This window comes from Pleurodeles waltl, chromosome 2_2, assembly GCF_031143425.1.
Source record: "Pleurodeles waltl isolate 20211129_DDA chromosome 2_2, aPleWal1.hap1.20221129, whole genome shotgun sequence".
Classification (NCBI taxonomy): Eukaryota; Metazoa; Chordata; class Amphibia; order Caudata; family Salamandridae; genus Pleurodeles; species Pleurodeles waltl.
Window position 1 is genome coordinate 1102705088 of NC_090439.1, and position 24967 is coordinate 1102730054.

General features: G+C 44.2%; 1 protein-coding gene across 1 annotated transcript in view; it reads right to left on the reverse strand.

Annotated features, from left to right (window-relative positions):
- Positions 1-24967, reverse strand: part of LOC138274708 (protein brambleberry-like) — a 117812-nt gene that overhangs the window by 83031 nt on the left and 9814 nt on the right. Inside the window, exons 2-3 of the mRNA XM_069219015.1 lie at positions 20963-21246; positions 8607-8735 (exon numbers count right to left, since the gene is read on the reverse strand). Coding sequence (XP_069075116.1) covers positions 8607-8735; positions 20963-21211 — 378 coding nt within the window. The 5' untranslated portion in view covers positions 21212-21246. The remainder of the gene's footprint in view (positions 1-8606; positions 8736-20962; positions 21247-24967) is intronic.

The following is a 24967-nucleotide window of genomic DNA, read 5'->3' on the forward strand; positions in this document are numbered from 1 at the left end:
AGACACGGTTAAGGGGCTACTTAAGTGGGTGGCACAATCAGTGCTGCAGGCCACTAGTAGCATTTAATCTACAGGCCCTGGGCACATATAGTGCACTTTACTAGGGACTTATAAGTAAATTAAATAAGCTAATTGGGTATGATCCAATGTCACCATGTTTTAAGGGAGAGAGCAAATGCACCTTAGCACTGGTTAGCAGTGGTAAAGTGTGCAGACTCCTAAAACCACCAAAAACAGTGTCCAAAAGTGGAGGGAGGCAGGCAAAAAGTTAGGGGTGACCACCCTAAGGCGTTCAGGTCTTACAAGGGGCATATCTGCTTGTGCAGATATGTCCATATATGCAATGTAATGTACTGTGCCGTAGGGCTGTAAGGCCTGCTGTAGGGGTGACTTACATACATTGCATGCAGTGTTTAGGGGACATGGCACACAGGCGGTGTGCTATGTTGTGTTTTCACTTTTAGCTGCACCAAGACACGCAGCCTGCAATGGCAGTCTGCATGTGCTAGGTGAGGGGTCCCTCAGTGTGGCACAATACATGCTGCAGCCCTTGGGACCCATGCCTTAGGTACCAGGGGTGCCATTGACATGGGGCTTACAGGGGGACCAAAGGTACTGCCAACTGGGGGAACAATCGCACAGTTTAAGGGTAACATATCTGGCACTGGGGACCAGGTAAGCAGGAACCCATTGCATATTCAGTCAAAACTGCATCGAATACCAGGCAAAAAGTGGGGAAGAACATGTCAAAAAGGGGCGCTTTCCTACAGTAATTAAACATTTTAACATAAGTAACATTGCAAATAAGGCAGAACATTGAGGCTTCGTTTTTGAGGTCGAGCGCGCAAGCGCTCTGGCCTATTGTAATCCATCTGTGGGCTTTTTAACCACACCCACCAAACACCCATCACTATGATTCGTTCATGGGCTTGCCTTTCAAAAATCCTTTATCATCATTGGCAAATGCTTTACGTTGGTCCTTATTTGTGGGGAGTTTTGTTACTGCCTTGGCCTTTGCCCCCATTACAGGGATAATCGCCTATACATTTGACTGCGAGCAAACTTTTTTTCCTTTTGTGTTTCTCCTTCATGCTCATGGGGGCCATGGCGCTTTGAATCATACTTATGTCAACTGTTTTACTTTTCATTTTCAATTTATGTGGCAAGAAAAGCCCAGTTAGGATTTTACAACTCTAATAGCTCTAACTCGAGCAAACGTGAGACCCACTGCATTGCAGCTGCTTGTTTTAAAACACTGTCAAAAACAACATAGTTCGTTAGTAGAACTGAACTTACAGGCAGGTGTTATGGAAAAGATGGCCTAGTGGTATTGGAGTTGATATTGTAATGAGACTTATCTCAGGGACTAGCGCTGAATATCTCTTGTGAAGATATTGACTGTCTAGAAGCCAAGCAAACTGCAACAATTTTGTTAGGATGCTAGATTTATAAGTAAAGGTTCATTAAAAAAAAAAAAAAGGGGGGGGGGTTTTGAGGAGTCAGACTTCTTTTTAACATCTTTTTATTGGCTATATGAGCAAAACAGGGACTACACAGCATATGGTGTGTAATCAGCTGTATACAGAATCTCATATGGACAGTACAACCTGCAATAATCTGCAATATGTAGTGGAAAAACCCTAAACGATCATTACTCTCCCCTACCCATAGCTGTGCCTCTACCCACCCTCTCCAGTTCCTTCCCACTGCCTCCGGCACGAGGCGGCAATTTTCCATGGGCTCAAACGTCAGATCTGGGTTACAGATCGAGGTGTGCTTGCTTAGAGGATGGATGGAGTACGTTAGAGAAACAGTAGGACCTTTGACTCAAGTGTTGGTGTCAAGTGTCAGAAGGAGAATCTAAGGGGGCGCTTATCTTTGGTGCTACGTGTGAAGGCCTCATATAGGGCACTTGGGTGTTTCCGTAAACCGGTGCGCTTCCAGAGGATAACCCTGGTAGTGCCACTCTGCCCAGGTATGGACCACGTGCTGGCGTGGACCGGCTCTTCAAAATGATTGTGAAGTGCCTTTTGGCCCATATTAAGGTCAAATCTATACATTTCATTAAAATATATATATATATATATATATATATATATATATATATATATATATATATATATAAATAAAATATTGGCCGAGCCAGGTTTATTCCCATTGTGTTCGCAGGGAGCCCCTGGGTTGGTCCAAATGCTGGGTGTGGGCTGTGTAAAACCCGGGGACTAGCCTATTACCGTCTTCCATGGTCTAGGTCTGAGAGGGACGGGGGGGGTGTCAATGCTTCATTTGAGCCAGTGTTGGGGCACCTACACCTGTTTTGAGGGCCGGCATTTATTTTTCTGCCTCAAGCATTTACTGCGAGCAAAAGATACATGGGGACAATGGAATAAGTAAAGACGGAAAAGCGCCAGAGAGGGAGAAAGAAAAAAAGCTGCAAGAGTGAGCTGAAGAGGCAGGGAGCGGCTGTAAGTGGAATAGAGAGCCCGAGATGGCTTCAGGATTACGCTGCCTCAGTATTCGGGGCTCGCACATTTAATTGCAGCAACCATGTGTTTCAGAGATGAGCTTAGAGCACCAGCATGTTTTTATTTACAAATTAAGCATTGGTGTGTTTGCCTCCAGTCTTGGTGTTACTTTGCTTACTCTGGACGTTCTAGGGTCAGGGGGTGAAGTCTTTGCAAGCCCCCTCCAAAATACTGAGGCATCGTAATAAAGACAATAAACTTATTTTATTTACAGGAGTTCATACCAAAGTTATGCCACCGTGGACTTAACCGGAGACCTCTAAAGTGGACTCACGTCAAAGTCCATTTTGTTCTTTGTGGCTTTGACATATTTAGTTGGAACAGTGACAGAATACTGAATTAAGAAATGAATCCTCATCTATAAAAGAAAACCTCAGCTTGTTCTACATCAGGCATGAGTAACTCACTGAGTCATGATTTTTTTATTTTGAACCCAGATTCCAGTTTTTTTTTGCCACCATAAATCCAAACTACATGCACCACCCTACAGTGAACACCCATTTCCCGGTTTATAAACAGTTTCCTTCTGCGCTTCAGGCTGCCAGGACTGTTTTGAAGGGGAGCACACAACTTGTGACTGAAGACACTGTCGTGATAACAAGCATTGGCAAAGCCAAAGGGTCTTGCCCATGCAAGCTATAATGGCACTATTAATGTTTAAGCGATGTAAAGCAATGCAGGTGCTGTGCAGCATAGCTGAAAGCAGAGCAAACACAGCTCTATCACGTGGTCAATGCCTTTATTTTTACTTTAAAAAAAAGTGTTGTCAATGGCTTTTTTTGGGGTGGGATGGGCAAGCAATGAGGGACTGCAGGTTAAGCACCATCGAGATGGGAGGAGGTATGCAACAATGGGACAGGGTGCCACAGATTCCATAAAATAAAAAAATAAAAAAATAAAGTTGGGAAAAATAGCACCATGACGCAGTCAGTGCTGACTGGGTCATACCTCTTTTTGTTATGGGGTGGGCCGCAACACAGAGGGCAGGGGTGGGCAAGCAACACAAGACATTAAGAGGAGCGCGGGAGAGGGTTAAGAACACAGGAGAAGCAACGCGGGGGGAATAGGTGGAGCAACAACACGAGAGCGGGCAGGGCAAGAGATGACCACAACAAACAAAGATGACAGGGCAAACAAGTAAAAGTAAAACAAAAAGTATCTCTTAAAGCGTGAGCAGTGAAAAGACAAAGTGAAGCAAGTAAGCAATACTTGGGCCATGCACCTGGGGAGGGTCAAACAAACTAAGAGGAAGTGAACTCAGAAATAAACATGACCAATAAGTCAACCAACGGTAAGCAAAACGGATACAGGTCCACCGTAAGCGAATAAAATGTCTCACAAGCAACAGAGCATGGTCTATCTCAAGTGAGACTTAAAAAGGCGTTTTGCAAAAAGCTGTAGTAATGACACATATAATCCATAGTTGGTGGGCCTGGCTTAACCAAAGTCTAGTGCCTAAACGAGTAGGGTCGGCAAGCATGGCTCCTTAGCATGGTCTAAATGGGAGCTCACAGTCGTGCCTGCTCTTCCTCCGCCTAGACCTGGAGCAAGACTTCTGCTTCTGGTATCCCTGTTGTCTTAAATAAGAGACAGCACCCAAACCAACCTCTCCAACTGTTTGGGAGGAGGCACCGGTTGGAACCACAAACTTCCCAAACTTCTCAGAATCCACTGCAAGCCCCTCCATATGGCTACAGGGCATGTAGTCTGTCCCATATTTGGCTCCCTGCAGCAGCAGCAATAGCAGCTTTTAGGGCTGCGAATGATCAGTATTTTAGCAGGATTTTCCTGTCTTTCAGGCGAATGTCTATATCTGGCACTGGACTCTTCCGGGACCCAAAGTGTCTCACTTTTTGCACTGAACACGACATGCTGAGCTCAGAGTAGCCGATTTATTCGCTGCTTATGAAGCTCTAGTCCAATTCTTTTCCCCTCACACACACATACTAAAAGCATTTGGTTTGATCCCTAATACTCGGACTCTTAAGCACAGTCAAGCTGCTTGTGTTTTTTTTTTTTTTTTGCAAAGTATACTATTCCATTGCATGGGTAGGTCACGGGTAAATATTAGGTCTTCTGGTCATTACTTTTACAATTCTCCTCCTGTTGTGAAGACAACTCTGGTGGCAAAGTTCAGGGACTGCCATCCACAAAAAAATGCCACTGTGTTGTGCTGCTGCCCAGATTTGTGTTCCAGTGCTTAACCCCTGCATCTTCTGGTAAAGTAATACAGCTAGGAATAGATGCCAAGTCTCATAAATCCACAGCTCAAACCTACTCACTAAACCAAACGTAATGTTTACTGACTGACAGAATAGAGCCGGATTCAAAGTAAGCCTAGTCTAAAGTCCAACGGCAGAAGGATACTGCAAAGCTTTTTCTCCAGGTTATGAGGTAGCAGGTGGTTGCTGGTCAGTATCTATAGTGGATACTGTGTCATCACAGCCCTAGGCTCTGAGGTACTATTTAATTCCAACTTAAAAACAAGCATTTGCAATGCAATGGGTCTCTCGTTTGCCCGAGATAGGAGTTTACAATGCTAATTGATCTAACGGAACTTTTCTTGCCACAAAAATTGAGAAGTACAAGTTTTACATAAGCGAGCCGACAGCCTCCATCAGTGCAAAGCAGACACACAAAGGGAAATAAAAGTTCGCTCGTAGTGAAACATATCTACAAAAGTGCAATTAGCCCTCTAACTGGCAAAAGTACAATTATCTACGTAACCCACAAAAGTGCAATTACCTATGTAACAGGGTCGATATCATGCAAAGCGCTCAACTGCAGCCCAGCAAGATCGCACTGCGAAAAAAGTAGTCCAGAAATCAGACAGAAAACATGGAGCCTCGTATATTTTCAGTAGTTGGTCGGTGCGCTCGAGGAGGGCTAAACACCGGAAAAGGCATGACGTATGCATGTGTTTCACTAATGAAAGCAAGCAGATTTGAAAAGGCAAGCCCACAAACCAATGAAAGAGACTGACGTGACATGGGCGTGGTTTGAAGCCCAAAGAGATTACAACACGGGATGGAGCGCTTTGCGCTCGACCCTAACCAGTGACTCCCTCAGTGCAGTCGAGTCCCCAAGTGTAGCGACAGCGAGCAGTTGGCCAACTTTAGAACATGGTCAAGGGAATGCAACTAAAATATATTATGACACTGTAATCACACTCATTAAAATATACAGGAGGTAGAATCTTTTTTGCCCTAGTCCAGGCCTCCAGCACACTCGCTGAGTAAATATCTGCTGGAGACAGGAGAATGAGTTGGCAGTAGGCCTCCCTGTAAAAGTAGGGGAGGCATCGGTCACTTTATTTTAAGGGGGAAGCAAGTAGAGATTGCTGTGTCCCCCCCTGTTGTAGGCGCCTCTTGTGTCACCCACAGTGTTCTCCAGAAGCATAGGTTTCAGCACTGGTGATGCATCAGTATCTTTGGCTTTTTTCTTGGAATTAAAAATTCTGACTGATCTTCTGCAGCACCTGGAATTTTTCAAAGCAAAGCATCTGGGAAGACTTTATTATAGGCACTGTTGACGTTTCTAATGACTTCAAGTGTCGGAGCAGTCTCTATTTCAGTTTAAGTTTAAACGTTGTGTTTTGGTGAATGCTCTTGGAAGCATTTGCAGCCCATCTTCGGGAAGACCTTCTCATCTGGGTTCGGATTGTTTGATGCCTGTTTGATAGTCCAACTTCTATCTCGAGACAGAGGCATCCATGTGGCCTTGTCCTGCACTAGGTTGACCTCTGCATCTCATGGTCGATGTAGGTGCGTATGGGCTTCTGGTCTTGAAGTGTTATCATGATCTGCAGAACTGTTTGATGCAGATCTAGATACAAATTCTGCATGTTGCATATCGACCGCTGCTTCGTTATCTGAAGTTTCCCCATCAGAGGATGGATCCTGTTGCGCTGCACCTCAGCCGGATTCAGAGAATCGGCATGGCAGATGCTCTGAGTACATTAACAGCCGCTATGAAGTAGTCACTGGGAGAAAAAAAATCCTTCCTCATGAAGCAATTCCCCATCTTCAATTTATTGTATGGGTATTTATATAATCTCTCCTACTACTTGTGAGGCCCAAAACTCTTGCTGGATTATCAAGCAAGGAGCTGTGTATTAATACTACTGCACTTCCTAGCCCTGATAAGGTCATGATGCACTCAGATTTGCACAGATTCCTTCATGCCCTTCGAGTCTATGACAAAGGGTGTTGCTTGTAGTATATTCTGCGTGCCATAGAGAATGTATCCAGGGGTACCAAATACTGATGATAAAAGAATAATTTAATGCAGAGACCTGACAACTCCGACTTATGGCGAGTCAAGTAATTTTTGTTGTTTTTATGAAATCTATGTGGTTGCAGCATATCCTTATTTTCATTAGGAAGCTGTTTCAAAGTTTGCAGGTCTGTACATAGCAGGAGACCTTACCTATGCAGGTTCTTCTGAAGGCCATCATGATTAGGAGCGGTGCTCTTTCCAGATCTGTTTTTCCTCCGTTGACTGTAGAAAATAAAAAATGGCGCAGCACCACAGTTTACCCACAGAGTGGGGTAGAGGGATTTGAAAGATATTCTTCTTAGGACACATAAAGAGTGTACAGCCCTAAAGGCAGGAGTGATATAGTGGATGAATTGAGGCTAAGAACTTGCCTTGGGTCAACATTCTGGATCTGAGCAAGTTGATTAAAAACATTGCAAACCCAAAGCAGAGTCCACTGGCATCATCAAGGCACAGTGGAACTGGTGCCTTAGAGTTTGCCATCTGTGACATTGGCGATTTTAATTTGGATTGAAAGTTAAGAGTCCAGAATCACCTCCAATTTCTTCAATTCTGTTAATGTGGTGGAGAGCATCCTATTTCCTCAGACCAAGTCTAGACTATGTAGCAAGCCTTGTAAGCTAAAAAAAATAACGAAAGCTCACGAGTAGTTTTAAAGAGGTCACCATCAAGAAATGCACATCATGGTCGATCAAACCATCAGAGAAGGAATCATTGCATGACAGAATGCAAAGCAGAAAGAAAAGAAAACTGCTTGGACCCTGTGTGAAATTGAACAGTCATGCTTATAAAGTAAATATACTGGTATACATGGAGAAGTCTTTTGCATGCTTTAGTAATGCTAAAAGCCAAAAAAGAACAGCAAGCTCGCATTATAGAGCACAACCCCTTCGAGCATCCAGTGCACTCATTTATCATGTAGTTTCGGGAGTAGAAGAACCATCCATCCAGTTGACACAGGATATTCATTACACTGTTGCAGCTTATGGGCTCTCAACATTACATTATTGTTATGGAACAGTATTGCCTGGGGGAGATCTTTTTTTGGCTCGGTCTGTGCGACAGGTGCAGGCAACAATCCCAGGTCAAATGTGGCTTCACCATGATCAGCCTTGAGGTGCTCTTCTTGCATAACAAGTAACCCCCTGTCCCACTGTGGATGGCATCCACCTCCTTAAACCTTACTATTCCTTTGGGCCTCTGCTGAAGTGAGTAGTCACCCACCCATGTTCATAATCACATTTTTTGCATTTCAGTTCCCCATATTAAAGAGATGGTCCTCTTCGTCCATTACAAAGCACAGAGTCATCTGAGCACCTTGCTTCAACTATTCCAAACAGCCCCATCAGATTACAGCATCACCTCAGCTCTCCTCATCTACCAGAGATGAGTCTTACGGTGTCTACAAAGCGTGGATCTCCAAATCCCCCCATGCACCACCTATTTCTCCAAGCCTGGACATTTATTGCATGAATCTGTTTAAATTATTCATGTTTATTTATTCCTTTTGCCATTGTTTTAATTTTGAGCTGTGAGTCCAGTTATGTTATAATGTCATTTTACAGGTGCCCTGAAGAGGATGAGTTTCTGGCATTGTTTTTCTGGAGTTCTATATTAAATAAGTAATAAGTCCAAATACAATCTCTTTAAAAACCTTGAGCCCACCTCATGTTGCCAGACAGAGTGAACGGCACAACCTCAAACCCACCTCAATACCTCACACGTGACATCCTGGAATTACTTCATCACGCCTGCCCTTAAAAGATACTTCCTGAAGCTCCATTATTTTATGCTGGGGCTTACCATCTCCTCAGTGCATGGGTAGGTTGAACGACCCTCCACCGATGCCTGACAGTTGAACAGTGCCACCCCCAGCTTGGCCAATTCTTCTTCCGACAGGTCTGTACAGGAGGCCTGCAGCTGACTCACAACCTGTGAAGACAACACAAAATAGCAGAAAATAAGAGTCTGCAACACATCTCCAGCACAGTCCAGGCTGCTAACAGCTTACCAGTGATGATGCAATGGGTAAAACAAAATCAGTCCCAAAAGAGAAAATAGTCCGTTCTCTATAAAATTCCAGCCCCAATAACTTGCTCATTGTGAGTACTTCCAGATGCCCCCACCACCTAACCTCTATTCCGAGATGTTCCCCAGTGAACAATAACTTTTTAGTCATTTTCACCTCACCACCCGCTAACGTCACCCGAGGTCCTATAGGAGACTCCATATCCACAGAAACTTTAAATCCAAAAATTAGGTCTCCTGGATGTATGGCACCATTTCCACCAAACAACCCTGGATTAATGCTTTCCCCTCTGCACAATACACATAGCAGGAGACTTAACCACTTTCTGTCTGATACAATAATATTAACTGAGGCACCTTCCATCTCTGACCACATACATGCGACACTGGCATTATAGATAGTGGGGTGGGGGGCAGAAATCAGAGAGAGACAATGGGGCTTAAAGGTATCTTGCTTCATAGCAAGAATATGGTACGAGTGGTCCGAGAGCACATTCTAGTCCTTGCCAGAGAACAATGGGATTGTAGTGAAGATGGCACACTTTGGGGTGCCCTGGAGGCAGCTTGGTAAGGAAGCGTCCCATCACAGTCAGCAAGGCTCAACAACCGTAAAGGAAAGAGAAAGCAATGGGAAACCCAAATAAAAGAATTGGGTAGCGATCACAAACACAAGGGACCAAGTACAATTTTGCGTAAAGAAACCAGTGCCAAAGTGCACATAAAAATACTGGATAAATACAAGGGTCAATACGTCTTTGTGCGAGTCACACAAGGATACCATGACGGAGAAACATGGAAGGAAGGCTGCTGAGATGCAAACTTTGAGCCAAAATCGCTTCTAAGCAAGTGACCTTAATTAGAAACTAGAAAAGCATATTTACAAGAAGAATGCAAATATAAAGCACGCATGTAGGTTTTTTAACAGACACTGTACTCCACTCAGGATATATATGAATTAAATGACCTCAAAACAGATGAGGCACAAAAGCAAGCATAATGGAAGCACAAAGCCTGGAACTGGAGAAAGCAATGAACGTTGAGATTTCAAACTGAAGTTTAATCAAGACACAAACCACCAGTGGCATCTCTGCTCTTCACCCCCTGGATAGTCCCACTCATTAATTCCACTCCAGGGACCAGAAGAATCACAAATTCAATGCTCAAACAATTATCTTGGCCATTCCGAAACCATACAAATATAAAATCGCTACACAGCGCATCAAGTTAATCAGACGTATTTTAGCCAAAGAACAGTTTCATTCTGCCAGGGATGGTGGAGCCAGACCAGTCAGGCTTTATGATGGGTCAATGTTGTGGGGATAATACAAAAAAGGTGTTACATCGGATCGGCAATGCTCGGAGAACATTAGAGGAAGCAGTGTTGGTTTTGCTAGAGGCCGAAAAGGAGTTCGATCTGACCCACTGGAGGTTCCTAGAGCTCACATGGTCAACCTTTGGATCGGGCTGACACTTGGACAGTGGGTGCTCTGCTGCTATCAGAGCTTCAGAGCATCACTAGGGGTCAACAACTTCTCCAAGCACATGGCTATAGAAAGCGGAAGCAGGCAGCAATGCTGCTCGCCTGCTCTCTGCACAGATAGTTAAAATCCTAGCAGAGAAAATGCATAGAAACACAAACAGCAGGTGGGTGGAGACATGCCTAAACTAGATCTCAACACCAATGATGTGACAGCGACTACCATGGAATGCGCTGATTCTATTGCAGCTCTTGTGTATGGACAGTGTAAATATAGAATGGCATCATGGTTCAAAAATCAACTTGACCAAACTGCAGATAATGAGCTTGAAACTGCCAGCACTCCAGGTAGCAGTCACAAGGAAAATGCAGGTTACATTGTCCAGACATACCTGGGGGGACAGATGGGTCCAATGCTGGAGTAAACCATGCATGTCAGGTACAGCCCTAGATGGCAAACCAAAAGGAGGTCCAGTTGTGTCACATGAAAGGATTGTGGCAGTTTAGAAAGAATGCAGGGGTTAAGATGGCGATTCCTCCGAAAGGACTGTTTCTTATTCAATCCCTACCATTGCTGTACCCATCCCAATGTTGGAAAAGCTGCAGAAACTGACTGATAGTTAAATATGGGCAGGAAATAAAGTTCAGTTAGTCTGTTGCACTGTGAAGACACCACCAAGAGTAAGAGGCCTGGGCCGACCAGACGTAATGAAATATTACCAAGCAGCTCAAATGCACTGTGTAGTGGCACGTAAAACTGCTATCTGAGAAACACAAATATAAAACTGTGATAAAGCTGAGAAACACTGGCGTTTTATAGACCAATCGGTTGCAGTATGCACATAAGGACAGCTCCCACTATATTCTTTCGCAATCAGAGTAACACTTCCGCTCTAGCACAGGGTAACAGTGCGAGCACTAGGATGCAGATACAGGGGAACCAGGCTTTCCTCCCTTGCAGAGGGAATGGGGTGAAATGTGTGAGAGAAGCCTCAGTGAGCTACTTGATATAGATGGTCTTCTGACATTTGAGGACCTGAATCGTTGACTTGGACTGCTGGGAGCAGAACACTTTTGCTAAACACAAATCTGGCACGGGGTGTTGCAACTCCTGGTTAAAGCCTTGGCTTCTTCATCCGCTAACTGCTTTTCAGATATAACTTGTTACGAATCACACTGACAAAAAAAGGCTCTCAGCTTCTAGAATGCCGAGCCAAAGGAGGTGAGGAGGACAGAGTGGCTGGTCATTCTGAGGCAGAGCAGCTAGAAGCACACTCCACTGCACGTGCCACAACCCATGTAGCTTCGTCTCAGGGGGCTATGACCAAGATACATACATATTGGTGTACCCCAGCATGGCAGCACTAGTGGACAGAGGAAGGTAGGGAGGATGAGAGCTGGAGAGGATGCAGAAAAAGGCCAACACTCGTGCACCTCCCACGGCTAAACTTCAGACATACTGTCAAGAGGCTCTTGATAAGATGTATGAAATTTCATACAATTTTGAGGATCCCAGTATAGGTCCTGCTAGGCATAGCGAAGAAGCAGAACTTTTGCCTACATTCTTGCATCAGTGAGAAAGGCAACAACATGTTTTTCAGAACACTGATCCAATATCGGGACGAAGAATCAGACCTCACTAGGGGAAGGACATTTCCTGGAAAACTCGCATTCTAGTTCTCAAAATAAATTCCAAATGATGGGCAGGCACCACCACAGACAGGTGACACAACAAAACGTTATGGATTTACTATACAGTCAATGGCACCAAAAGGAGTAAATGTACAAATTGTTTACTATATGTAACACAAAGTATTCTAACAAATCAAAATAACACAAACTAGCCACAACAATGGGCAAGCATTTTAATATGGGAATTTGTAATAAGATTTATGAGGAAATATCAAACATGAAATGTCAATGGAAAATAAACTTAACAATTTAAAGAATAGGACACCTTAAAGACACTGGATTAGGTCAAGGAAAAACGTTCTGTAACATACCCAAAACATGTACAAATGAGTAATTTATATAATAAATGAAGTATGGATGAAAGAGCAGTGATATTCATTTAAGTACTCTACAAGTACACAATAAATACGCTGGGGCTAATGGACCCGAGTCATGAGGGCTGGAGTAGTTTGCCTCTGATGTACCAGTGTCTGTCCTACTATCGTCTGCTAACTAGGCCAATTACAACCACTTCAGCTCTTCACATTGGACAAGGGTGCTCTGGTGCTCACCCTCCACCGCTATGCCCCCTAAGATAAGAGAAAGCCTGTGGCATGTCTCCGGCACAGGTGCAGTGCTCCAATACCCATCTCATGCAGAGTTGTGAGCTCAGTCTCAGTTTTTGCACCCAATGTGAATCACTGGCCTTCAACCAGGGGCCTCAGCACACACCAGTTCCCGCACTCCATCTGCTGGGGTTAGACGCACCAGTTCCCGCACTCCATCTGCTGGGGTTAGACGCACCAGTTCCCGCACTCCATCTGCTGGGGTTAGACGCACCAGTTCCCGCACTCCATCTGCTGGGGTTAGACGCACCAGTTCCCGCACTCCATCTGCTGGGGTTAGACGCACCAGTTCCCGCACCCCATCTGCTGGGGTTAGACGCACCAGTTCCCGCACCCCATCTGCTGGGGTTAGACGCACCAGTTCCCGCACCCCATCTGCTGGGGTTAGACGCACCAGTTCCCGCACCCCATCTGCTGGGGTTAGACGCACCAGTTCCCGCACCCCATCTGCTGGGGTTAGACGCACCAGTTCCCGCACCCCATCTGCTGGGGTTAGACGCACCAGTTCCCGCACCCCATCTGCTGGGGTTAGACGCACCAGTTCCCGCACTCCATCTGCTGGGGTTAGACGCACCAGTTCCCGCACTCCATCTGCTGGGGTTAGACGCACCAGTTCCCGCACCCCATCTGCTGGGGTTAGACGCACCAGTTCCCGCACCCCATCTGCTGGGGTTAGACGCACCAGTTCCCGCACCCCATCTGCTGGGGTTAGACGCACCAGTTCCCGCACCCCATCTGCTGGGGTTAGACGCACCAGTTCCCGCACTTCATCTGCTGGGGTTAGACGCACCAGTTCCCGCACTCCATCTGCTGGGGTTAGACGCACCAGTTCCCGCACTCCATCTGCTGGGGTTAGACGCACCAGTTCCCGCACCCCATCTGCTGGGGTTAGACGCACCAGTTCCCGCACCCCATCTGCTGGGGTTAGACGCACCAGTTCCCGCACTCCATCTGCTGGGGTTAGACGCACCAGTTCCCGCACTCCATCTGCTGGGGCTAGATAGGTCAGCTCTTGTCCCAGAAGCAGAGCTGCACGGCAAAGTCAGGACTGCAGTTAGTCTTCAGCCCTCTTTCAGGCACACAGAGAGCAAGCTGGAAGTCAGACATTGCAGATCATCACAGGGTACTCTACTTCATCTGCAGTGTAGATACGAAACCACACACACTTGATGGCAAGTCAACAGCCTAGCTGGGTAGGTCAAGACAACAATACAGTCATTTCAGCTGGCAGCCGTCAAGTCTCTTAAAGGGACATTTCAGGTCAAGCTGCAGCAATGCAGTTTCAGTTCAGGTCAACACCGTGGACAGCTGCTTTCAGGGCACAAAGAATTCTCCCCCTTGGGCACACTCCAGGCAAGTGCCACAGGCTAGCATCTTCAAGTGTCACCGTTCCTATCTGGTTGGGTACACTTTGGGAAAGTGCGTTGAGCTAACTGATTCAAAATAGGTTTTAGCACACTGCTTCCAAGTTTCATAAACTAGCAACAGGAAAGCTACAGCGCCACGATCTACTTGGTTACACTGATTAAGAGCTGCAGATATTTTGCTTCAGCAAGGGTGACAGGCTCTGGTCACCCAGTCACACTCTCGGGAGTCTCTGGTGGATGGACCCAGAGTCAGCTGCTTCTTGTTTAAACAGCTCCTTGTGCAGGTTCGGCACTCCCCCTCTTCTGTAATCAAAAGGCTAGCTTTCCAAGAGTTTGTAAAAATGAGCTGTAACAAAGGGTTAACTCCTGGTCTTAAGATTTTGGAAAGCCAGTCCAGAACATGGAAAATTTAGTGTTAGCAGTTCATTAACAGCATAAAGAAGGAGAAAGTCAACGTTTTATCATAGAAAAAAAAAGACTGGAAGATCTCTGAAAATGCTGAACAGAATCAGGTGACCGCACAGTTTTAAGACATGTATGAGTAGTTGGTTGCAAACAGTAAAAGAAAACTTACATAAAACCCAATGAATCATGCTAGCCACAGAACCAAAATGGATGGCACAATTTGGAGTTGCCTGGAGTAAAGAAGAGAAACATTCACCTCTATTAAAGTGAAAAAGCCTCAACTACCATCTATTTGGTTCATGGGACCTAAGGCTCTCAGTCAATGCAGCCAAACCAAAAGCTGGTACTCTATGCTGAAGGGAAAAGAGTTGAGATAAAAAGTATGAAGTAGTGTTGGTAAACATGTATTGTTCATGATGACGTGGTAAACAGAACAGGACACCTTCAAATATCAGTAGAAACCATCATTAGGTACAACCAGAGGAAACACCTCACCAGAACCAGGCAGTCATGGGCGCGGCCCATTCTTTAATGCGGACAACAGTCTCAGGAGGAAAATTCGCACCCCCAAGTTACAAGCCACACTAAGTAACCATGACCTAAGCAGGCTTGGTAAATTAGTCAGTACAGAGAATATAAGTATCCAGTTTTAAAAAGAGACAGAGAATGACTGTGTGCGTTTCCCTACGCACTCTGGTGGAAGAAAGTTAATATTTATCTACAGACAATTGCTTTACAAAGGCAAAGACAACAATTTATATATTATTCATGCTCTTGTTGCAGGGAAGAATAGAGCCATAACTACCATTCTTGCAGGGCTTATTTTCTTGCAGAGAAACAGTTGACTATTTCTTATTACAGCTAAACAGAGATTAAACAGGTTTTATATTAGGATATTAATATGCAGTGCTTGGAAACAAATGTGAATATACATGCACACAGGCAAAGCCCCAAAACAGTTTTATATTTTCAGTGTACTGAAAGCAATGATAAAACAGCACTGATTTTGCATTTACTAAATTATTTAATTAGTTTAGAGATTTGGGACAGGAATATTGAGAGGTCACAAGAGTGAGACCCTTTTTTCAGTTAAGGCCTACATCTAGTGCTAAATATAGAACAAAGTACAAATCTGCCTACAGAGAGAAAGGAGGAAAGGAGATGAGTGGGCCCTGCAGCAATATTGCTGAAGCAGAAACCTGTACTGCACTTGCCCTCTCTTTTATGTTTCATCTGCACCCCCATCTCTTTTTCAATCCACAAATGCTGACGAGATCCCACTCAGAAGTGTGCAAGTCAGAGACATCTCAGGTCCAGCTAGAAACTAACACCTATGCCTTTTTTATGAAGATAAGTCAAGTCAGAATTTGCTTTAAGAAATGTGTGTCCCAAACTTAGTATACATTTGATACACACAATTTGTCTGTTAAAAAAGGACATTTGTAAGGTAATATAATAAACACCTCCTCCTGCTTGGCTCGGAGTTCCTGCAACAGATGGCAACAGTGAGGTCAAGATGCTTATTTACGGAAACAGGAAAACTAATGGCCAAAGTACTGGTTAGAAAACAGTCTTAGCGACACCTCAAAAGAGAAACAGAAGTTTAGGTTAGTAACGTTTGGGAGAAGGAGGTAAGTATACACCAGAAGTGATCTTGGGTGGGTTATAGAGGCTTCCAGTCTTGGGCCTCTGACCATTTATTATAAAGTCTGTTTTATTATACCTTGGGGAATGAAACCTTAGTCTACCAAAATAGGTGAATCTTCAAATCCTTGAAGAACCCCAGAAAAACTATCCCAGTCTAAGGTGTTTTAACAGGGAGTAAGTACCCTTTGAATTTTTAATGTTTCTATTGCATACTTAACCCATGATTTCGCTCTACATTGGCTCAGACCATGAATTCGGACCCATCATCAGAGCGGTGTTTACTTAGCAACAAGATATCAGTGCATGGTGAATGTCTGCACTCTATAGGTACTCATTAATTCACTTCTCACAACTATCCAATTTAGCTAATTTCCCTCCAACCTTCCCAATATGTATATTCTCCTCTATGGAAACAAATACATTATTTTTTTTTTATTTAAAAAAATAAAAATAAAAAATAAAAACACACAACACTTTGCAATTCATTCACTTTTACCAAATATTTTCAAGCACAGAATCGATACTCTTCCAAACACCTGCAAGTATTGTGCAGTCTCCCAATTGCACTCCTCCAATATTCTGCAAAGCCTTACCTTCAAATTACTTATTCATTACCTCACCTAATTTACTTGATGGTCTTAAATTTGCATTCTAAGGAAGTTTACTCTCAAGTCTCTAAAAATATCAGGGCTCAACACCACAATACATTTTAATCCTCCTCAAATTGTCTGCCACATTCACCAACTTTGACCACCCAATTTTAATTAACACTGTGATGCTATATGTATTTAACCACCGACTCCATTTTGTGAGAATGATTCCATTTTGTGCTCTGCCATGCAGAGCTGCACAGGTGTTTTCTGCACAAGACTTGTTTTTCTCACTGCAAGACCAGGGAAAGAAAGAAGGAAAGAAGGAAAGAAGGAAAGAAGGAAAGAAGGAAAGAAGGAAAGAAGGAAAGAAGGAAAGAAGGAAAGAAGGAAAGAAGGAAAGAAGGAAAGAAGGAAAGAAGGAAAGAAGGAAAGAAGGAAGGAAGGAAGGAAAGAAGGAAAGAAGGAAAGAAAGAAGGAAAGAAGGAAAGAAAGAAGGAAAGAAACTATGTCTACCCCTGTGAGAAAGTAGCCTCTTTCTAGCATGGTTACCCCCCATTTTTGTCCTGTTTGTTTTAACTGTGTCACTGGGATCCTGCTAACCAGGACCCCAGTGCTTATGCTCTTCCCCTTTTAAATGGATTGTTGGATACTGTAAACACAGTATTCCACACAATTGGCATTTTGTTGCCCCCTGATAAGTCCCTAGTATACAGTACTTAGGTACCCAGGGCATTGGGGCTCCAGGGGATCCCCATGGGCTGCCGCATTACTTTTGCCACCCATAGGGAGCTCATGCAAAGGCTTCTGCAGGACTGCCACTGCAGCCTGCGTGAAATGGGGCATGCACCCTGTCACAGCCATTTTCACTGCACCAGGTCACTTATAAATCACCTATACGTCAGGCCTTCCACCCCTGAAGGCTGGGTGCAAAGTACCTGTGTGTGAGGGCACCCCTGCACTAGACATAGTGTGCACTGTACATAGGTCAACCCCTATATCGAGCTTCACAATGGTAACTCCGAACATGGCCATGTAAGTTGTCTAACACCTGGGAGTTGTACCTGAATACTGATTCTAGTATTGGCTGTACAATCCCATGAACTCTGGGGGCTCCACAGTAGACCCCCAGTACTGCCATCCCAGCCTTCTGACGTTTTTCCAGGCAGCCCCAGCTGCTGACACCTCTCAGACAGGTTTCTGCCCTCCTGTTGCTTGAAAAGCTCGAGCCCATGAAGACAGAACAGAGGGTTTCCTTTGGGGGAGATGTATTACACCCTCTCCCTTTGGAAATAGGTGTTACAAGCATGGGAGGGGTAGCCTCTGGAAATGGTTTGAAGGGCACATTTGGTGCCCTCCTCGCATAATCCAGTCTACACCGGTTCAGGGCCCCCCAGTCCCTGCTCTGGAGTGAAACTGGACAAAGGAAAGGGGAGTGACAACTCCCCTGTCCATCACCGCCCCAGGGGTGGTGCCCAGAGCTCCTCCAGAGTGTCAGTGGGTTTTGCCATCTTGGATTCCAAGGTGGTGGGGCACTCTGAGAGCATCTGAGTAGCCAGTGCCAGTAGGTGACATCAGAGCCCTCCCCTGATAAGTGCTTACCTGTGTAGCTGACCAATCCCCCTTTCAGGGCTATTTAGGGTCTCTCCTCTGGATGTTTCCTCTGATTCGGATTGCAAAACTCCAGCAGAAATCCTCTGCATCCTTTACTTCATCTTCTACCGACGCAACTGTATCAGGATCATGCAGGAACTCTACAAATTGCAACACAGAAGCAAAGAGGACTTCTGCAACATTGTGTCTTCAGCTCCTGCCAGCAACTGCAACTGTTTCCAGGCCATGCATCCTCCGAGGACTGCCTGTCTTCAGCCTGCACCAGAAGAAGCAAAGGAATCTCCATTTAAGTGAAGGAGTCACTTCCCTACTTCCGCAGGCACCCCTCTGCAGCGACGACCGGTGGCGTGGGTCTCTTATGCTGATGACGAGCGTGGATCCACCAACACGGGTGGTGGACTGGAGTGACCCTCGACTGTCCCAAGGTCTAGCTGTCCAGCTTTGGTGGAGATAAAAGCTTGCCTCCCCACGCAAGACAGAACCCCGTGCACTGTGTGTTTTGCAGTTGCCAAGGCTTGTGTGCCACCTTCCACAAAGTTCTTCGTGAACAGCACAGGCCCTCCGCACTCCTTACTGTGACGCACAGCTTCCTGAGTGGTTCTCCTGCGGCATGAGATCCCTTTGTGTCGTGCTGTGTGGACCTCCATCTGCACCTTCTTTGGCCCCGTGCTGTGGGACTCCTGTGTGCACTGCCGGGTCTTCTGAGGGCTCTCCGAGTTGCTGAGAGCCACCTCTGTCTGCCCCTCCTGAGCGGAGGCCACTAGGTCCCTCGTAGTTCCAGGCAGCGCCATTTTCCGCTAACAAGGTGCTTTGCGTGTGCCAAGGCTTGTTGGCAGAATCCAGCGAAGCAAACCAGACTGCAATCATCCAGCGTGGGACATCGTCTGCACCAACCAGGAACCTAATGGTAGTTCTTCTTTTGCACCTTCATCCAGGTTAGCAGGGGCTCCTGTTCTCCCTGGACTCTTCAGTGCTTCTTGGACTTGGTCCCCTTCTTCCACAGGTCTTCAGGTCCCGGAATCCATTGTTGGTGCCTTGCAGGCTCTCTGGTTCTTGCATAATCTTCTATCACTTTTTCTTGTGTGTTCTGGGCTCTGGGGGTGGGTTCTATTACTTACCTTTGGTGTTTTCTAATACTCCCAGCACCCCTCTACACACTACACTTGCCTAGGTGGGAAACAGACATTCGCATTCCACTATTTTAGTATATGGTTTGTGTTCCCCCTAGGAACATTGCTATCTATTGTGATTTTCACTATTTGCACTGTTTTCTAACAGTTTTTACAGCTATTTCTGCATTCTAGTGTATATACTGTGCATATTACTTACCCCCTAAGGGGGAATAGTCTTTAAGGTATTTTTGGCATTTGTGTCACCAAAATAAAGTACCATTATTTGTGTAACACTGAGTATTTTCTTTCATGTGTGTAAGTACTGTGTAACTACAGTGGTATTGCATGAGCTTTGCGTGTCTCCTAGATAAGCGTTGGCTGCTCAGCTACAGCTACCCCTGGCTTCTAGACACTGTCTACATTTTACTAATAAGGGATAACTGGACCTGGTATAAGGTGTAAGTACCTTTGTTACCCACTACAAACCAGGCCAGCCTCCTACAACCCCCATGGTGATGCAATATAAATCTTGATTATTTAGTGTATATATACATGCTCTGCTGCTATATTGCATATTTCGTTTTAAATCTTGACCTTCATATATTCATTTATCTCTGCATGTACACATGTTCTGCTGCATTTGAGTTATATGCTTACTCTCATATTTATGGGACTTTTATTTGCTATTTCCGAAGTGCCTTAATAAATTAATTATTTGGACTAAGAGTGCTGCATTATTTTGGCATTGTGTCCTCTTAGTGTATGTCAGAACAATCCACCCTCTCTGGAACTGCAAACAAAGCACTCCAATAGCTTTCTTCACAAGTTTCTCAACGTACCTCAGATATCTGGCTGTCAGTTCATTTCTTGCCCACCCACCTATTTCTGTGGGCTCCCCTCCAAGGTCTACTTTACACCCTCTCCAACTGTTTGAGTTGCGTTATCACTTCTCGCCCACTTTCACAAGCAAGTCTCCATTTGTCTGCCTGCTAAGCACCACTTAACAGCCATACACTAGCTCTGGCTCAAATAATCTAAAACCAACTCTTTTTCAGCTACTTACAATAATGTTTGCCACCAATCGCATCCTATTCCAATGTCCTGATGACCCCTACCTTCAGCAAGAAACCTTGAATCTCATGTGATTCAAGGATGGGTTTAGAATTATCCATCTCTTTCACAACCAAAACATTCAGATGTCATTTGCTCGGCAGTCAAAAGCTCACGTACAACAGAGGGTAGACAGATTCATAATAAGGCTTAAATCTTAAGTCACTGTATCTTTCATTCATTACTTACTAAACACTGGGACTTGTGCACACACACACACACACACACACACACACACACACACAGAAGCTCTACAATGAAAAATGAGTGTTCCACATGAACAAAGTAAACAACATCACTTCCTCCATTTTATGAATTCAACCTTAATATTAATTATCGTATTTTTCGGATTCGAAATATTGTATGCACACAATAACCATACAGAGAGATGTTTATCAATACCATGAATGTAGCAGAGAAGAGGGGGGCGGGACTAACAATACACAACTAATTGCATAAGAGTTGTTGCCCCTTCCATAACAGGATTTCAACCCAAGTTGACCATGCCTTACCTTAAGGTGACAGCTGTCCAACGGAGAAAGATTTAAATGTCTGGTTTCTGCTAGAAATTTCTCATCGACCGTGATCATCTCAAAGGGAGCATTAGGGAGAGTCTTCAGATCTGTAACAGTGTCATCGAATTCAGGCGTAGGTTTCTTGGCTGTATCCTTACGTAGAAACCAGCCAAAAAACCCAGAAGAAGGTCCAACGATGGAAAGGAACGCAAGCAGAAGGAGGAAGATCCAGCGGCAGGGCAGCATTGCCAATCTTTAGATGATGGGGGGGGTCCAAGGAGCTGTTCATGGAAGAAATACCAATATGTTTATTGCAAAAAGCACTAAAATGTTAAAATGTGGGCACTTCTAATTTTCTTTGCGCATGTGCAATAAGTCTTAGGATTAGTTATGCTGTAAAATAATAAAGAAGCAATAAAATAGGAATTCATTTATTGTACTGATTTGTACTCAATATTTACAATATTCATTATGTACTCTACTTCTACACACAAGCTGAACTCTACTACTGATGTGAGAAACGGATTGCTTAAGTGAACAATAAAGCTTACACCTCAGCTCAACCTAAATGAGCTTCCTAAAAAAAAAAAAAAAAAAAAAAAAAAAAAAAACCTATGGCTGGATATTGAAGAGACTTATCCAATTAAAAAGGACCACCAGCGTAACAAAACTTGAGGGCCCCCCTGGACAGTACATGGAGGGGCCCCCTCTCCGGACTCACTCAGGAGGATTTTAGGCCAAGGTACTGTACTGAGGGGGGCTCCCTGGAGCTCAGGCCTCTCTGCGCCGTGGGGGCTGCAAGGGCCTTTGTTACACCACTGAAAGGGTTACATTTCTAATAGACCTTGCACTGAAATATTTAATAAGTTAGGTGATCTAAATGCTTTGTCATATTCTTTGGGCCAGATTGTCAGATAACAAACAAATAGTAAATTATAAAATATTAGGCTAATGCATGCAATTTAAATATTATCACAAACTTTCTTTGAGATTCACAAAACATCAAAGTGCACATGTAGAAATCTACATAAACTGTGTGCAGAGAAAACCCTGGAGAACCTACAACTATTTACCCCAGGGCTTCCTTTTCAGCCAACTCAGTTTAAGGCTGTTTGGATGTGGATTTTCTGAGGGACACAATTCTGTCTCTTTCAAATGCCTGTAAACGATGACGGAATCTATAGACTAGAAGTGTCTGCAACACCACTCTATGTGAATATTCAAAGACCCAAAGAACATTGAGGAAGTGAGCTACCAACTGCTTCTAGAATGATATCACTGAGCACAGACAGCCATGGTAATTATCCTGAAGTGGAGATCCATCTACTGTCTTCACCTTGAGCGGAGATCCAACCCAGAGGGAGGTCTTTCATCTAAAGTGTTTATGAACACCCGTATAGAATTTCGTTGAGCTGCAAGATCCAGCAACACAAAGGGCATCAACTTCAAGGTAGACTCATCAGGCTTGGTCCAGATCAGCCTTGTGAAAGGGCCACACTTGTCCCCTTTTACAAGTTTCAGTCACTGTGGGCAATAACACCTTCAACTTGGAAACAGAAGGTGTTGACCACCGATAAAATAACATTCTTGCTCCCATTGGAATACTGGTGTCCCACTTGCGCCTGGTGGGACTAGATGGATGCTGGAAGGAGTACCCCACACCTGCCAACTGCCACCAAGTGTATGACGGTTGAAGATATGCCATGGAAAAAATATTAGCAATTAGTAGGGACAAAATTAATCACCATAGGAAAATTTGAAAGCCCTTTAAAAAAGTACATAACTGGTTTAGTAGGAGTCTGGAGGGCAGCCCAACATGCCCACCCTGGTAAGGAAAAAGGGCAAACATACAATTTAAGAAGGACTGAGCATGACGGGGCTTGGGTATCTTGGATCCAAGGACACACGGCCACTGGTCTGCACCACTAAAATTAGGGTAATCAATGAGCGATTAACAAATTAGGGACATCGCCTGCCAGGTTCTCAGCCGAGCAAAGTACATCCCTGGATTACCCAGATGTAGGACAATGTAGATGGACTACCAACATACTGTTCCAATAATAGTTGAGCAAGACAATCTTTTGTTGCATGTACAATTGTTTTTTAGTTTTAATGTTCTTTTTTGGGGGGGTTTATTTTATTTTTTTATTTTTGTTAAGCATTGTCTTTGTTCTAGTCATTGTTTTCCTCCCTTCTCAAAATCCTGAAGTGTAATTTGGTCCAGGGAGAGGGGGGGGGGGGGCACTTAATCATCTCTTCATCAAACATCTGCCTTTTGTAGTATTGGTGAATAAACTTAAATTAACAAGCATTTGCAATGCAATGGGTCTCACATTTGCTCGAGTTAGAGCTATAGCCGTTGTAAATTCATAAAATAACTTTTTTTGCCACAAATTGATCAATCCTGCCTCATAATTTGGTCTTTTTCTGCCACATAATTCCAGCGGCCCTGCATATAACTAAAGCACTTCCATTTACCTTCTTCCTTTATCTGCAGCCAAAAATGAAAATGTTGCTATTTAGCATCCTAATTTAAGTCTGCCATTCTAATGCCAATAGAATAACCACTTTCACCACCCCACCATCAGATTTGTTGGCTAGCTAACACAATTCCCAAAACAAGACAGCCAAAGAGTAACGAGAAATAGACTAGAAGGGTCACCCAAACCTATCAAAAGTGTTCAAACAGTCAGATTGTAAAAAGGATGTTAAGTTGGCCTGAATCATGGTCATAATTGCACTTAGGAGAGGTTAATAAAACATATGCAATTATCATATAAACCCAATAAAAACATTTATCAGAAATAAACGTTTGGCATTAGACTAATGCTCATTACAGGCCCTAGAAGACACCACAATGCAAATAGTATTTGTAAGAAACATGGTCATGTTACTATATAGCTAGCCCCTAGAGGGCATAACCACATGAAAAGAAAATTAAAGTATTACAATGTAACCATATATTTAGCCCCGAGAGAGCGTAGTGCATTACACACTTTCAAGGCTAGCCGGCCTACTGCAATGATATTACAAAAAGACCCTTAAAACACAAACTACTATCAGCTGTAAAACAAAAATGTTCCAGCCATGATATAGGTTAAAAAGACACTGCAGGGAGGGGTTATTATTTTGGGGTCACCACTAACCTAGTGTGGGGACCCAGAGATAAGGGCAGGTTGTGGATGCCCTGCAAAGCTTTATGGGACGAGCTAGTGCAGCAAATATTTTAGTATGTTGACTGTAATGCTCAGAACAGCCCCTAGAGGACACCACAATGAAAATATCAGTTGTAAGAAACATGGTCATGTAACCATATAATTAGCCCCTAGAGGGCATAACCACATGAAAAGAGAATTGCACAAAGTAAAGTAGTCAAAGTAATGCAATCATATATCTAGCCCCTAGAGGACATAGTACCTTACATATTTTCAGGCCTAGCAGCACTACTGCAATATTACATCCCTTCGAACACAAACTACTTCAAGCTGGTTCCAGGCATCAGAGAGCGTAAAAAAAGGACTGAATGGTGGTAGGGGTAATTATTTTGGGGTGCACACTAATTTAGTGTGGGGACCTAGAATTAACCTAAACAAAAAACAAAAAAAAGAAGAGTCATGCTGAACGTTTTGGTGATGGTCCCATTGTACTAGGACCACCACAGGCTGTTATGGGCAAAACTGTTTTGAAAAAGAATGCTTGCAAAGCATTATGGGGCAACTTTTCCTCGAGTACATTGAATATTGTAGTATCGGCTCTTCCGCTGTGCCTGGAAAGCCATTGGGTATTTCTCTATTTTTAAGTAAAGCATTTATTAATTATGTGTTTTTGGGAAAGCTATGAAGCGTAAAGGGCAGAGCCAAAAGAACTGATTAGTTAAGTGTGAACAATGTGACCAGTGCTCCAATACCGCTGATGGAGTGTGCGCTGTTCACGCTCCAAGCGCTGCGAGGGCCATGGCTGCCATGAAGCATGAAGGGGAGAGACAAAATGTTTAAAAAATAA